This window comes from Mesoplodon bidens, assembly GCF_964165515.1.
Source record: "Mesoplodon bidens genome assembly, contig: HAP1_SCAFFOLD_608, whole genome shotgun sequence".
NCBI lineage: Eukaryota > Metazoa > Chordata > Mammalia > Artiodactyla > Ziphiidae > Mesoplodon > Mesoplodon bidens.
Genome location: NW_027672699.1, coordinates 23,191 through 39,467, shown reverse-complemented (window position 1 = coordinate 39,467; position 16,277 = coordinate 23,191). Strand labels below are relative to the sequence as shown.

At 45.1% G+C, this 16,277-nt stretch overlaps 2 protein-coding genes across 6 annotated transcripts in view; one reads left to right on the top strand and one right to left on the bottom strand.

Annotated features, from left to right (window-relative positions):
• The window catches only part of LOC308609831 (zinc finger protein 226-like), a 64,460-nt gene that overhangs the window by 25,003 nt on the left and 23,180 nt on the right, over positions 1-16,277 (bottom strand). For 2 of the 5 annotated variants that reach the window (XM_081259129.1, XM_081259126.1), the window contains exon 1: positions 110-5,742. The exons of 2 other annotated variants lie outside the window; for them this stretch is intronic. In XM_081259129.1, coding sequence (XP_081115255.1) covers positions 110-144 — 35 coding nt within the window. In that variant the 5' untranslated portion in view covers positions 145-5,742. Of the gene's footprint in view, positions 1-109; positions 5,743-16,277 lie in introns of those variants that run through there. One more of the 5 variants, XM_081259128.1, reaches the window with a different exon arrangement.
• On the top strand, positions 8,606-12,845 carry LOC308609829 (protein FAM170A-like; the record flags this gene model as incomplete). Its single annotated transcript, XM_081259125.1, has 2 exons — positions 8,606-8,675; positions 11,967-12,845. 2 exons carry the CDS (start codon positions 8,606-8,608, stop codon positions 12,827-12,829), a joined length of 933 nt encoding a protein of 310 aa, XP_081115251.1. The 3' UTR covers positions 12,830-12,845.

The following is a 16,277-nucleotide window of genomic DNA, read 5'->3' as shown; positions in this document are numbered from 1 at the left end:
GGCTAGCTCATAGGTGGGGGACGGGGTCAGGTTAGGGGTGAAGAAAACCGGGGAGACCCTCAAACCCCAGGAGGCACGACCTGAGCCCACCCCATCCCGGGTACGTTACCAAACGCAAAGAAGCTCCGCCCGCGGGACGTACATCACCACTCCAGGCCCTCAAACCTCCGCTTTTAGCCGCCCCTCCTCTTTCTCCCCAAATGAAAGGTCTGCAAACGTTGGCCCCAGGCGCATGTCGGGGAAGCTTGAATGGGTCGTGAAGAGCGGACCTGAAACACCGCCATCACGCAAAACATGGCTGCTACGTGTCCTCCTGGGGCGGAAGTGCCTGCGACTAACCCGGAACTCCTGGACCACATTTCCCAGAATTCCGCGGGTAAACCTTTACAGCGAGGCGTTACTGTAGCTGCAGTATATGGGACTACACGAGTTTACGAGCTCTGGACTACATGTCCCAGAATGCAAGGGTGGGTGCGGGGGTGTCTACCGGCACCAGCTCTGGACTACATGTTTTCACTCTGGTTTTCACTTTCCGGAATCCCTGAGAAGGTCTCGGGCAGTCTTGCCGTTCTACTGTGTAGGCTTCAGAAGAGTGTAGATTCTGTTCATTGAAAGGCGTACAAACTCAGTAGAATTTTGGACGTCTTCAAGAGGCTAAGCGACATAAAAGCATTACCAGCCACGAAGGCTTCCTGGTAAACCCCAAAGAGTTTCACCATTGGAATAAGGGGAGAAGGAAACTGGGCTTTCTTTGGCAGGGACTGAAGCCAAACGCCAAAACACCTCATTCCCTGAGATTGTGTAAAGGTGAACGTGTTTTGTTAGCATCTTACAACCCGTGCAGAAGCAAGGGAAAATCCTTTCTAGAGACAGACATCAACATCCTAGGTCTCAAGTTATTTCTGTAATTATAAAATCTGTGACATTGCTATTTGACCAAGTGAACTTTAAGGGGAAGGAAAAAGCATTACTTGACATACGGAGGGACACTTCACAGTCATAAAAGTTTCCAATTATCAGAAACTAATAACTTCAGCTGATACTTTATAAAGCAAAAATTGACAGAACCATGAAGAGAAACATTCAAATTCATAATTGGATCTGGAGATTTGAACACATACATAGAGGGAAATGTTGAGCCTTAAAAGCATATATTAAAGTAGAAAGGGGGGCTTCCCTGGTGGCGCAGTGGTTGAGAGTCCGCCTGCCGATGCAGGGGACACGGGTTCGTGCCCTGGTCCGGGAAGATCCCACATGCCGCAGAGCGGCTGGGCCCGTGAGCCATGGCCGCTGAGCCTGCGCGTCCGGAGCCTGTGCTCCGCAACGGGAGAGGCCACAACAGTGAGAGGCCCGCGTACAGCAAGGAAAACAAAAACAAAACAAAACAAAAAAAAACAAAGTAGAAAGGAAGTTGAAAATTGATTCAGAAAACATCCATTTCAGGAAGTTAATAAATGAATAATAAAACTGAAGAAGGCAGATGGAAAAATATAAGATCAGATTAATGAAATACAAAATAAAGTAGATCCCACACACACCCACAAAACAGAAATTAAAGAAAAAAACAAAACAAACAAAAAAAGATCATCCATAGTATAAACAAAGATTTTTTCAAAAATTTGTTCCAAATTCTTTCAGGAAAATATCCTCCAAGAACTATTCCTGACTTAAGCCAACATAGCACACAGGATTTCTTTCCACTACAAGTAAAGTGAAATCTTGGATATAGCATGATGAAATACGGTAACATGATTAAGTTTTATTTATTCACCTCCTGTTCCCTGTGGCACCCTCCACTCCCTTCTCTACCCCGTAAGCTACCATTCTAATTTGTTTGATGTGTTTTCTTTTGGGTGTGTTCTTGTGCACAATGTGCACTTGTGTATATTTTCGATTCATATAAATAATATTGTGTCATAAAATTCATTCTGGTGTTTATTTCCTTCATTCAGGAGTATATTTTTAAGATTCACCCATCCGGGCTTCCCTGGTGGCACAGTGGTTGAGAGTCTGCCTGCCGATGCAGGGGACGCGGGTTCATGCCCCAGTCTGGGAAAATCCCACATGCCGTGGAGCGGCTGGGCCCGTGAGCCATGGCTGCTGAGCCTGCACGTCCGGAGCCTGTGCTCCGCAGCGGGAGAGGCCACAACAGTGAGAGGCCCACGTACCGCAGAAAAACAAACAAACAAAAAAAAACATTCACCCATCTATCTAATTTGTTTCATAGAGTTCCATTTTCTGCACCCACATTTTACCTGTACTCTTCCAACTGCCATGCCAATGACAATAAAGTAAACATCTTCTTACATTTGTTTATAGACGTATCTGAGAATTTCTTTGGAATACATACCCGAGTGAAATTATTTCATAGCAAATGTGTATACTTTAATAATATAGCCAGATTGACTTCCTGAAGGGCTACACCAGTCCAGATTACCAAAGAGTTGCACGTCAGGTTTTTGTGCAACCACTTACCTTCATTTGGACGACTCATCACCGTTTTGCTAGTGTATTAAGTGTATAGTAGTATCTTGTTTTAGTTAAATTTCTCTGATTTCTAATAAGTTTGATCTTTTATTCAAATGCTTGGTAGCTTCATCTATAAATGTCTACTTAAAACTTTTGCCCCATTTTCTAATGTGGATGCTATCTTTTTCTTCCTCATTTCTATTACATATTCTGATTATTAATACCTTTTCAGTTTTACCAATTACAAGTATCCTTTCCTAATTGGGCACGTGTTTCTAAAATTTTTCTATTGTGTTCTTCATGGAATAGAAATCTTTAATTATAAGATAATAAACCAATAATTTCTTAATATCTGTGCTTCTGAAACTCCTCAGGTGAAAAAATATATTTCTACCTTTTAAAAATTAACTTTCTAGACTTATCTTTCACATGTAGGTCCTTTAAATATTTTGGAGTCTATTTATGTACATTTTATTACATGGGATCCACTTTTATTTTTCTCCAAGAGAAATTCTTAAAAATAGTGATATTCATGGCTTGAAGATTCAATATTACAAAGATATCAGTAATCCTCAAAATGATCTATAGGCTCAGTCAAACCCCAATAAAAACACCAGCATTTTTTCCCCTTGGAAATTGATGAGATGTTTACAAATATTATGTGGGAAAGCAAAGAGCTACAAGAAGGGCTGGGGGCTTCCCTGGTGGCGCAGTGGTTGAGAATCTGCCTGCTAATGCAGGGGACACGGGTTTGAGCCCTGGTCTGGGAAGATCCCACATGCCACGGAGCAACTAGGCCCGTGAGCCACGTAGTGAGCCTGCGCGTCTGGAGCCTGTGCTCCCCAACAAGAGGCCGTGATAGTGAGGCCCACGCACCACGATGAAGAGTGGCCCCCGCTTGCCACAACTAAAGAAAGCCCTCGCACAGAAACGAAGACCCAACACAGCAAAAATAAATACATAAACTCCTACCCCCAACATCTAAAAAAACATAAAAATAAAAAATAAAAGAAGAGCTGGGACAATCTGAAAGAAGAATGAAAAGAAAGATATTAGTCACATTAAATCTTACTATAAATCTACAATATAAGATAGTCTGGTGTTCGCTCAAGGATAGACAAGATAATAGACATCAAAATCCATGTTGAAACAGACATTATAACAACGTGTAAAAAGAAAACACTGCAGGGAGTTCCCTGGTGGTCTAGTGGTAAGGATTTGGCGCTTTCACTGTGGTGACCCTGGTTCAATCCCTGGTCAGGGAACTGAGATCCTGCAAGCCACGCAGCACGGCCAAAAGAAAAAAGAAAGAAAAGAAAACACTGCAGCAGAGAGGGGAAAGAACTCTTGTTAATACAGTTGATCCTTGAACTAGGGTTCAAGGGGGTTAGGGGTGCCAACCCTCTGCTAAGCTGAAAATCCAAGTATAACTTATAGCCAGTCCTCTGTACGTACATGGTTTCTCCATAATCGGCAATTCTGCATCTGAGGATTGAACCAACCTTGGATCGTGAAGTAGTGCAGTATTTACTATTAAAAAAAATCCTCGTATAAGTGCACTTGTGTAGTTTAAACCCATGTTGTCCAAGGGTCAACTATTGGTTCTCAGTCAGCTGGATATCCATATGGGAAAAATATTAATCATTACTGCATAGGATATAAAAATATAAATTGCAGAAGATCTGCAGACTTAAATTTGAAAAGTAAACAATGATGCTTTAGGAAAGAAACGTAAGATAACAGCCTTTTTGCCTTGGAGTAGGAAGAATTTCTTAAGACCAAAAAAGTCACCAACTGTGAAAGAAAAAATTGAAAAATTGGACTATTTTAAAGTTAAGAAACACTGTAAACCCAAACGCAGCACTCTTGGGCCAAAAGTGAGAGATATTTTAAAAACATCTATGGAATAAAAGACTCAGATGCATCCCTCATGCCCATGCATTCTTCAAGGGTCAACTGTATCTACCAAAGTTGAACATATACCCTAGAACCCTTTGGCTCCACCCATAGAAATATCCCTCAAACAAGTGCACAAGGCACATTCTAGATTGCTCACATCACCACTAACTGTGATAGCCAAGAATGGGGAAGTACCCAATACCCACCAATAATGGGATTAATAAATAGATTTTGATATGTTTACACACTGCAATAATATCCACCAATGAAAATGAATCAAAGGTATCCACTCCCAACAATATGGATAAATGTCATGGATATACTGTGGAGCAAATGAAGCCAACACAAAATAGCACCTGTTACACGACTCCATTTATATCAAGTACAAAATAGGCTAAGTGAATCTACACCATTACAAATTAGTGGCTACCATATGGAAAGGAAGGTTACTAGAAAGAGCCAAAAAGGGATGCTTCTAGGGCTTGGGGTTTGTCCTGGTCCTCCAAGAACTAGACGGCAAAGTGCTGAGAAAGACTTTAATGAACAAATCTTTCATTAGGGAAAACATCGGAGAGGAAATGGCAGGGAGCTCTGGAAGGCTGGCGGAGCTATCAGCTCATAGTGCAAGTCTGACCCTGAGTGAAGATTTGGAAGAAAGATTTGGTAGATCATCCGAGACTGCCTTGTCATCCACGTAAACTCCTTCAAGGCTGTCAGAGTCCTTGAAAAAAGGTCACTGGACAGAGGAATCCTGGTCTCCAAGAAATGGCCTGCCTTAGGATCCCTGCTGTGCTGACTAGGAGCAATCAGGGGCAAGGCCGGCCTCCAGGCAAACCTGGTGATGGGTTTAAGAGCAGCAGCTGGGACCTTTGGCCAGTTATGCTCCCTGTGGTCATAACTGTGAAACAGGAGACTCTCAACGTGGATGCTTCCTTGCGATAAGATCTGGTTCTTTATTTCTGTCAGTAATAGTACTGAAGCAACGTTGCGTCCTTCTCAGTATAGCATACCCCAGAGATCTAAAACGTTCGTTTGTTCTGTTATTGATCATGTTCATCTCTTGGCTAAGGTAGTGTTCACCAAATTTATACCTACTGTATTTCTTGTTGTGATTAATACTTTGTGGAGAGATACTTTGGGTTTTGTAGCATCCTGCTCCTTGTAAACTTTCAACCAGTAGTTTTATAATTCATGGATTACTCTTGCCAGAACCTATCATTACTATGATGGTTGTAAATAAGGATTTTTACATTACATCATTCCTTCTATATATTTATGGTTTGGCATTCTATTATGAGAGCCCTTCCTTCCCTCCCTTCCTCTTTTTTTATTCATATTCTGTATGATAATTGTTTATTTTATGGCCAAATTGCTCAGATTTACCCCGTGTGAGTCTCTTCAAGCTGGATCTTTTTACACATCCCGCCACTCTTTCCTACTTTCTGGCACAGTAAATTTTCTCCAGGATCATTCTACACTTTCCTTGCTCCAGCCCTGAAATAGAAACGTGGATATACATGCTTATATACATCACATACACATGTGTGTGTTTGTATATCCTCACACTTCCATATCTACTTCTGTAAATACCTAGCATGTGCACTCACTCCCTCTCTCTCTCTACAGATGGGTGGACGGATGGATGGATGGATAGACAGATCTGTATAAATAACTTATGGTCAGACTTCCATATCCGTGGTTCCTCTGTATCTGCAATTCTGCAACCATGGGTTCAACCAACCACAGATCATGTAGTACTGTAGTAATTACTATTAAAAAAAACCCTGCATATAAGTGGACCTGCCCAGTTCAAAACCATATTGTTCAAGGGTCAACTGTAACTTGCTAAATAAAGCCCTTTAACCAACTATATTAAAAATACCACCATTGGTCTGCGTATGGAACGCCATCCAAACCTGCTTTGTCCTTACTGGTTCCACATCCAGAGGGTCCTCTGCTATTATGCTCAGTTCTCTCCCCTTGTGCATCTTTTCAACAAGAGCAACTTTTTTTTTTTACACCTCCACAATGTAGGTATATCCACTTTTGTTTCTAGCTCCAGGATTTTCCCTCTCCCTATTATGGATCTGTAGTTAAAGCACAGCATAAATAATAAAGCTTCAATTGTTGAAACTCATGAATTTTTCTGTGTATGCAAAATAATCTGAGAACTGTTTTGTTTTTGAAATTGGCTTCCGGAGTTCCTACCATAATTTTGATCTTATATGCCTTATGACAATATAGAACAATCATATAAGGTCTTAACTTGCTATTGCAGAGACTGCGCTCAACCTAGGTCCACAGAATGCTCTGATGTCATCATTGAGGTCACAGAATTCCACTGTGCGCCTGGCAACCTTGCAAACATAACAGCCCTGGTGAGCACTAGGCAGTACTGCTGGTTCACTAAGTGGTACAAGTTTTTCAGCCATTTAGGAGACTTGACTATTTTTATTTGTATTGAATCATTTCAACGGATTGCCCAAGAGCCAACAAGGGCCAACCTGTAGGGAAGAGGAGGAGTTGGACATCTCTTGAGGCATCTTCTAAGGGAGACTTCTAGTTGGTACCATGAAACGGCGACAAAAGAGGAAACATCTGGAAAATGAAGCTCCTAAGATCTTCACATTTGGGGCAGTTTTCATTTCAGCTGTGCTTCAAATTGCTGGCTGGAGACGGCCTGTTGGAAGGTGGCTGAAAGCAAGTAGCAATCCTTCGGGCAGCCTGGCCCTTCTCGACTGTCAGACATCTTCAGGGATATTCTAGGAAATGTTGTTTGTTCTAGAGAAGGGAGGGAAACAATCCAATTGTCCAATAATGCTTGAATGGAAAATAAATGATGCTATATGCATGTGATGAAATAATATCAAGCAGTCAAAAATCAAAGACCTAGATCTATATGGATTCACGTGGATAAATCTTGAAAACATAATATTGATTGAAAGAAAATAAGATCAAGAATGTTAGATTGTGATAACAGGTATGTAAGTATTTAAATATTTAAATCAATTCAACATATTGCTTCTATATATATATAGATGCAAGAAAATAAACTTTATCCAAAGAACACATTATTTACATTTCCTATGCTCATTTATCTAGGAGACCCAAAAGAACCCACAGATAAACTAGCAGGAACTAATAAGACGGTTCAACAAGGCACACACATACAAGATCAATAAATTTTAAAAGTCAATCAGGCTCCTCTACACTGGCGATAACAAATTAGAAACTGTAAAAGAAAATAAGAAAAAAAGAAGATCTAAAAATTGTCACAAGAGCCATATAAATTATTTAGAGCTAAGCATACGTAGAAGGCAATATAACTAACAAACTGAGTACGAACAGTTAAACTCCACCCAACCCAAGGTTAGGAAAAGACTGTTGTTACTTTATGAGAACAGACCCTCTTCTTAAGTGGCAGATCAGTAAGTGAGAGTGAATCAAAGAAACACAGCATTTGAAAAGTCAGCTAGTCCAAGCCTCTTGATGGCACATACAGAAGCTGAAGCCCAGATAGGTTGAGTTACTTGGTAAAGGGCCCAACGTCCTGACTCAAGGACTAGCATTTTTCACTCATTCGTAAGACACAATCAAATGCAGTACCTTGGAAAGAGATGGGAAAAAAATGAAGAAATCAATTATATAGTTCCTCATCTTTAAGTACAGAAATAGCTGTGACAAAATTACACGTATTGAGGGAAAATTGAAGTGCAGAGTTTAAAATGTCAATAATCCACAGGGAAACTGGAGACCACTGAAAATATTCATATTAAATCTCTCTAGAAAAGACATGAAAAGATCTCCACTCAAAATGTGAATTTTATAATAGACATGGTATGATACAATTTATAATAGATATGGTATGAACCTTTCCCTTTCACGGGAAAGGTTCAGCTGGGAAAAAGGAAATGTTCTTGAAAATGGGGCCTGTGCTATTGCAGACACTGTGCTCCACCTAGGTCCACGGAATGCTCTGATGTCATCACTGAGGTCACAGAATTCCACTGTGCGCCTGGCAACCTTGCAAACATAACAGCCCTGGTGAGCACTAGGCAGTACTGCTGGTTCACTAAGTGGTACAAGTTTTTCAGCCATTTAGGAGACTTGACTATTTTTATTTGTATTGAATCATTTCAACGGATTGCCCAAGAGCCAACAAGGGCCAACCTGTAGGGAAGAGGAGGAGTTGGACATCTCTTGAGGCATCTTCTAAGGGAGACTTCTAGTTGGTACCATGAAACGGCGACAAAAGAGGAAACATCTGGAAAATGAAGAGTCCCAGGAAACTGCCGAGAACGGAGGAGGTATGTGGGGGGCAACATGCTGGGGCACATGGGTTTCTGCCAAACTAAACCTTCTCTAGGATGGGGGGGACTGAGAACGTGTCACCTGTGAAGCAGGGAGCGAGAGACCTTGTCTCACTGACGCTGCCGTATCCATCCGGAGGGTCCCTGTGGTGTGAGACGGCACAGAACGGCCAGATGCCCCCTGGGAGATGGGAGGTCAGCTCCGCTGGTCTGAGGACTCTCCCCTGGGGCAGCCGGGCCTGGAGCTCTGTCGGACTCATAGCAGGCTGCATCCTGCTTGCACAGACCTAGAGGTGCAGCTTTTCTCAGTCCCCGATTTCTCTCTTATTCTCTTGGATCGTTCCCTGGGGTCATGAGGTGGGGGATGTGAAGGATGCAAGGATGCTGAGAGAGACCCATGAGTTGCTTGGCCTCTTTTACCAAAGTGGAAAGAGAAGCCCCATGAGTTGAAGGCCCTGTTGAAAAATATCTTGACAAGTGGAATGCACTTTGAAAGAAGATTGTTTGTCTAGGGATGGTGTCATATTGAAAGCAAGGAGGTTTTATTCCTTCAACAGGAAGAATTTCCCAAAGGAGATCAAGGGAAGGGAAGGGTTTTCCAGAGACTGAGACCGCGTGAGCAGGGGTGAGAAATGGCCTCAGGGTCCTGCGGGGAGCTCTGAGAGCCACGGGCCACGGGGTGCCTGCGTGCATTAAATGTAGGCGAGTAGCTTGCCCTGGGAGAGGGGTGGTCACCCCAGAGCTCCAGCTAGAGGCCTCTGCCCCAGATTAGAGCCCAGTAGCTCCTACCAGGCCCAGGGCCCTGGAGACTGTAGGATGGGCCCTGGGAATGGAGCTCTAGACAGCAGGCAGATTTCCAGGCAGTGGCTGGGACAGGCTGGGGAAGGCAATGAGTGCCCCTGACCATTCAGAATATTTTGCTCTGTGTTCCTGTGTGTGACTGTGTGTGTGTGTGTGTGTGTGTGTGTGTGTGTGTGTGTGTGGTAGTGCAGAGAAGAGCGAGATGAATGGGGTTAGAGTGCTTACCAGATATAAAGTCTGCGTGGTAAAGTTCTTGTCACCCTGCCTGGACCTGGCTGACACTCGGTGTACGTAAGAGTGTATACAGAATTCTTGTTAGGGGTGTTTCATGAGACAGTAACTCATACACCCATGTACACTCTGATACAGCAAAAATATCACACACCCCACATATAACTTCCTTAGTAAACCACACACAGCACATGGAGGTATATACATGCATCCCTTCTGTACTACGTTCTCATACAACCCACCTGTATCACAATCGTCTCCTCTAACACCAAACGCTGGAGATGAGATATGTATATAGACACACACACTATATATATAGGACACACACACACACACACACACTATATATATATGTATCTCCTCAACTCTTGCACAAACACAGCTAACTTCAGCCATCTCTAAATACCTCTATAAGAACCAGTCACGTGTCATACACACCACACTTATAACACATTCTTGAGTAATGCCAGACCCGCTTTGTACAAACCACAGTAAACCACAGTCTCAGTAACCCAGGTCAGGATGGCCAGAGAAAATATGGGCTATCCAGTTCAATTTGAATTCCAGATAAACAACAAGTAATTTTTCAGTAGCAGTATGTCCCACATATTGTATGGGCCATACTTACACTAAAACTAAGTCAGGCCAAACACTGCATGGGAATACTTACACTAAAAAATTATTCTGGGTTTATCTGAAACTGAAATTTAACTGGGTGCCTTGTATTCTTGTTCGCTAAGTCTGGCAACCCTTATATACTTACCACCAGCTGATGTATTATATATTTATTGTAGTTTTGTTTAGTGTGTGTCTTCCCCTACTAGAATGTGCAGCGTTACCAAAGACTACAACAATGGAAGAGTGCCGGATACACAGGAGTAGCTGCTTACTGAATCTTGGTGACTGAATGAATGAACACGCACCATAAATACAAGCCACACCATGTAATGAGGAAAAGTTACATGTCCCAGAATTCCTGACTTGTGAACAGAAACCATGCACACAAAGGCCACACACACAGATAGACACATCTGCACTGTGCTCCCCATGCCAACCCCACACTTACCACAGACTTAACTGATACACATCACTCACTCTTCCCACACACTCACAGTCACCACCGAGGCCTACATTACCAACTAGACAGTGAGAGAATAAGTATGGATTGGAATTAAATCCTGGAGTATCCACTGGGAACCACACTCTCAACTGTGTGTATTCACTGCACCTGACACGTGTCACACACTCAGTAAATATTTGTGGACAGAGGACTGATGAACCCACCCTGAGCCTTTCATTCCTCCCTCAGGAATCTCGAAGTCACAAGAGGATCCCCCTCGGCTTGGATCCACTGTGGTGGCCCAAGGCTGCAGCCCAGGGCCAGGGGAGGTCTCCTCTGCCTCTAAATACTTCTTCTGTACTTCTACTCGGCGCAAGCTCAGCTACGCTGGTAAGGGCGCAGGGCTCCTCAGGTGAGGGGGTGCTTGGCTGTGAGGCAGGAGGCACACAGATCCCAGGGAGGCTGAGAGGAAACCCAGGGTCATCAGAGGTGATGAGGGCTCTGTGGAGGAGCCTGGGCAGGATGGCTGAGCTGTTCCGAGGGCGTGGATGCCAGCTGAGTCTGGGTGTGTGTGTGTGACTACTGCTACTACCATGGTGGGGAAGTCAAGGAGCAGGGGCCGGAAAGGTCTGGGCTTGAGGTGGAGGGAAGAGGGACCAGATTAAGCATCTTCAGAGGAAAATGTAGGCTTTGTCTTTGCCTTTGCTTCCAGAGAAGGACAGAGTTCTGCATCATACACCTCCAGCCTGAGAGCAGGACCATCCAGCTCAGGTCCACACAGCTCACACATACACGCGCCCTCCAGGCACAGCCCTTCTCAGTGCACATCAACCCCAAGCACGTGCTCCACAGTACTCTCCTCCTGCACCACAGCCCCATTCCACAAGGAACGCACCACCGATATTCCCAAACTCACACTCCTCGTCGTACACGCATCCAGCCGCATCCCTCACATACCACAGCCCTCACCACCATACTCCACACCCCTGTATACAGACACCGCTCCAGTATCCCCCCCACGCACATGAAAAGCCCACAGATGACACCAGATACACCACTCCGTCCTACGGCCAACAGACACCAAGCTCGCGACATAGCTATGTCGTGCCAATGTCCCTCTCTCGTCTACCACACCTGCTCCCTCAGCTTCCGGCATGGCCCATGCATGTTATTATGATTTTAATTTCCTTTTTCAGGAATCCGGAGATTTCATCGAGACACTGCCCAGCCTAGAGCACCCCTAGCCCAGGATCAGGGAGAAGGAGAGACCGCTCCCCCATCACACTGTGTCTCCTCCTCACCCTCTTCACCCTCTAAGAACTATCTGCACCCAGACAAAGAGGAAAGGGGCATGAAAATATACTACATGCAGGTACAAGTGAACAAGGGTGTCGCTGTCTCCTGGAAGACAAAGAAACCCTTGGAGTTGCCTGAAAAGCAGCTGAGGATAGAAGAAGTGACCCTTCCTGAGGATGTGTGCGCAGTAGCCACTGAGCCCTCTTCTGATGTGTCCACCGAAAGCCTCCTGTCTGACAGTGAGCCCACTGGGGAGGAGAAAGAGTATGAGGAAAGGGCCGAGCCAGGCAGCCCATCAGGGCCACCTGCCGTCGAGGAGAGACCCAGCGCCAAGACAGCGGACTGGATGGTGACCATGGAGACCGGCTTCAGGTGCATGGCCTGCTGCCGGGTCTTCCCCGCCTTGGAGATCCTCCAGCAGCACGTGAAGTTCGGCATCCTGGAGGGCTTCAGCTGCCGTGTCTCTCATCTCACCATGGTCCAGCTGATGGGCAATGTGGAACCCAAGAGCACCCCTGAGGAGGAGGACGAGGAGGAGGAGGAGGAGAACGAGGAGGAGGAGGACGACGAGGAGGAGGAGGAGGAGGAGGAAGAGAAGCAAGAAGAAAAGGAGAATGAGGGAGCGCAGCCCACGGGGGAAGGCCCCAGCCCAAAGAGACCCCGCAGGCAGGGTCTTTTCTCTCCTTTGAGTTCCAAACAGCAACTGAGATTCATGGGACCGAAGATCCTGGAAGACGGTGTGGCCGTCCCTCGGAAGAGGTAAGGCTTGAGGCTGGCAGTCTTCTGAGCCTATGTCACGAGGGCCCAGAGGAGTCTAAGGGAAGGGGCCGCACACATGTGCTGGTTGACCTAATGGCTCTGCAGTTGCATCAAATGGGACACACCCAGCACTACCAAAGGCATTGAGCTCTGTTGACGTAAACAAGAAGGTGGAGCCTTTTCCTAGGAGTTTTCTCAGGGTCTGCACGACGGACCTCAACTCTTAGAGGACGTACTGCCAGCAGCGCCTTCTCGGCAGAGAGAGCCAGGAGTGGTCTCCAGAGAGGACAGGGGCCCTGGCAGGACCAGACCGTTGAGGTCTGAGAGCCTTGGGCCTGAGCCGAGATCTCACCCGGACCACTGGACCTAGCCTTCTGTGACAAAGGGGAATATGAAAGAGAGTCACGTGGAAATGAGGTCCCCCGAGATATGGAAATGTTCCAGAACCTTCGTTGCGTGGTAGTTGATCTGGAGCCAAGCTCACTGTGGTGTGTGTGGCTCTGAGCATTAAGGCAACGCTGGAGGGTAACCCTGACCAGCAGAGCTTGGAGTGCTGCTTGTCTCTTCCTGTTCTACCTCATTTGTTTTATCCCTTCCAGGGAGAAGAAAGGACCCTCGGGAGAGTAGCAGACAGAAGGCCGTGGTCTGAAGGAGGATGAAGGGACCGGCACTCAGTCTAACATCATATGACGATAGAAGCGTCCTATGCAATAAAGGGCATTTTCCAAACCTTTCCTGGAGCTTTTATTTAATTACATTTTTCTATCTATGCATCTATCTGTCATCTACATCTGTATCTTTCAAGGTTTGTGAACAAGCTTTCACATAAGCACTAGAGACGTCCACCAGCATTTTCCAGAAGAGGCCTGCAAATTGCTGGGGACTCCTCACAAATAGGGAATGGCCACAACCCCTGCCACACAGACTATGCGCGTGGCCCTCCTGACGTACTCCCACTCTCTCTCTGAATTTCCCAACGTCTGAGATGAGGGTGCTGGCTGGAGGCAATGATCACGTGCAGGCTGAATCTTCTCCAGATTCTGATTCTCTTCCTGGGCCTATCGTCCTCAAGCACAGTCTCCATGTCCCTGGCCACACTGATCTCTCTCCTTCAGTCCTTCCCTCCCTCGCTCTCCTGCCTCCCAGTGCAGAGAATACTGTTTTGCATTTGAGACGACATTTAGTTTTTGTTCACAGAATTCTCACCTGTTCTACTGTGGCCTCCGTTGTGAACATTCCAAAGCTGAGAATTTTCTTTTTTTCTCCCTCATTTCTGCTGAGTCTTTACCTTCCTAATGCAGTGAACTCAGAGTGCCTAGCTGACTGGATGGGGACAAAAATCCAGGGAGCAAAGAGAAATAATAAAAGAATATATCAGTTAATTTTTCATAGTGTTATCCAACTACATATTTTTAAAATTTTGGAATACTATTAGGAATCTTCTCTTTATAAAAAACTGAATTATTGGGCTTCCCTGGTGGAGCAGTGGTTAAGAATATGCCTGCGAATGCAGGGGACATGGGTTCGAGCCCTGGTCTGGGAAGATCCCACGTGCCACGGAGTAACTCAGCCCGCGCGCCACAACTACTGAGCCTGCGCTCTAGAGCCCGTGTGCCACATCTACCGAGCCCACGTGCCACAACTACGGAAGCCTGCGTGCCTAGAGCCCATGCTCCGCAACAAGAGAAGCCACTGCAATGAGAAGCCCGTGCACCACAGCCAAGAGTAGCCCCCGCTCACTGCAACTAGAGAACGCCCGCTAGCAGCAACAAAGACCCAATGCAGCCCAAAATAACTTAATTAATTTTAAAAAATTGAATTAGTTTCAAGGGTACAATGTATAAAAGTACAATAAAAGCCCCCCTTCAGAACCCCCCAACCCCACTCTCAAGATGGAATAGATATGCTGTGATACAATTTATAGTCGTAGCACTACTACTCCTCCCACCACATCCCAAATCCTCTGAGCCAGGTGCAGCAGCTCCCTTTCACAATGCTAGGACCCGCCACAAGACAGATGATAATCCCTTTGGACATTTCAAGGAGCGGCACCAAGGCAACAGTACCTGGGAAATGCCACTGACAGCTCAGAATATCCATGGCATTTCTAGAGCCTCGGCACTGCTCTCGCTCTGGGAATGAAGGTCCAAAAAGCACATCGGAGAATGTCCATAGTTGTAAACAAGCTCCACCTTTGAAACACAATCTACATAGAACCACATATACAAGCCTGCACGATGGAGGAAGCCAAGGTCTCCTCCATGATTTCCCTTCTGACCACCTTAGTGTCTCCTCAACCATAAAAGGTGAACTTGAAACTCAGGACCTTGCCTTGTCCCCAGAAACATCCAAGCTTGGATCAGTCTTTCTAAGACCAGATCCTTGCTCTCTGAACTATTAGAGACTTGTCACATACACAGAAGTAGAACAGGATTGTTTCTATCTACCTGGGGACCAGGAGTCTTTCACATTGCTCCTGTTAAAACTCTCACAACAGCAAAACTTTACCTACAAAGGGTTCAAGCTATGACACTCCCAATTTCCACAAACCTCCTCAGCTCTTGTGAGTCACATGCAGCCAATTCCAGGAATTGGAAACATGGTTGTGAGGATGAAACTGACTTTGGGGCTCCCCTTGGATATGGTCTTCCAGACTTACCAAAAGGCCATTAAGAGGAAGGTTTACCCCACCTCAGGGAAACCCGAGGCAGTACTTGCAGTCAAGGGCTGGCCATGGCTTCTGAGCTACATCCAAAAAGAATTTCATACTGTACCTGGATCTGCTGAAGCCATTTCTGACTGTCCGAGAGCCAGCATGTACCGCTCCTCAACTGCCTCCATTGTGGATCATCAGTAGGGCTGTCAGATTTAGTAAATATAAGTACAGGATGCCCAGTTCAACTTGAACTTCACATGAATAATAAGTCATTATTTTTAGTATAAGTAGATCCTATGAACTATTTGGGGCATACTTATCTTAAAAATGTACTTGTTGTTTCTCTGACATTCAGAGTTAACTAAACAGCCTATATTTTATCTGTCAACCCTACCCTTCAGAAATGATGGAGGCTCATAGAGATCCAGGAGACGGCTCAGCGCCTCCTCAGCTTTTATTTCTACGTCCTGGACAGCGAGCACGAACCTTCCAGTCCCAGTCATTGGCTAGAATGGAGGATATTCTCTGTTTTAGAGCTTTTTCTACTTGTCATTGTTATTATCTTCCTTATTTTAAAGAGATGTTTATTTTTTCCCAAACTTCATAGCTCATCCAAAAGTATTTCAAAGTTCATTAGACAAGGGAAAAACAACATGGGTCTGAAAAGTGAAGGAAACCGCCTGGTGTTTAGTAAAGAAGTAGTAGGGAGACTGAAAAAGCCAAACTTAATAAGCAAATCTCTCCAAGGGTATTTTCAGAGCTTGATACCCTCCCACACCCTGAAAATATTATTACA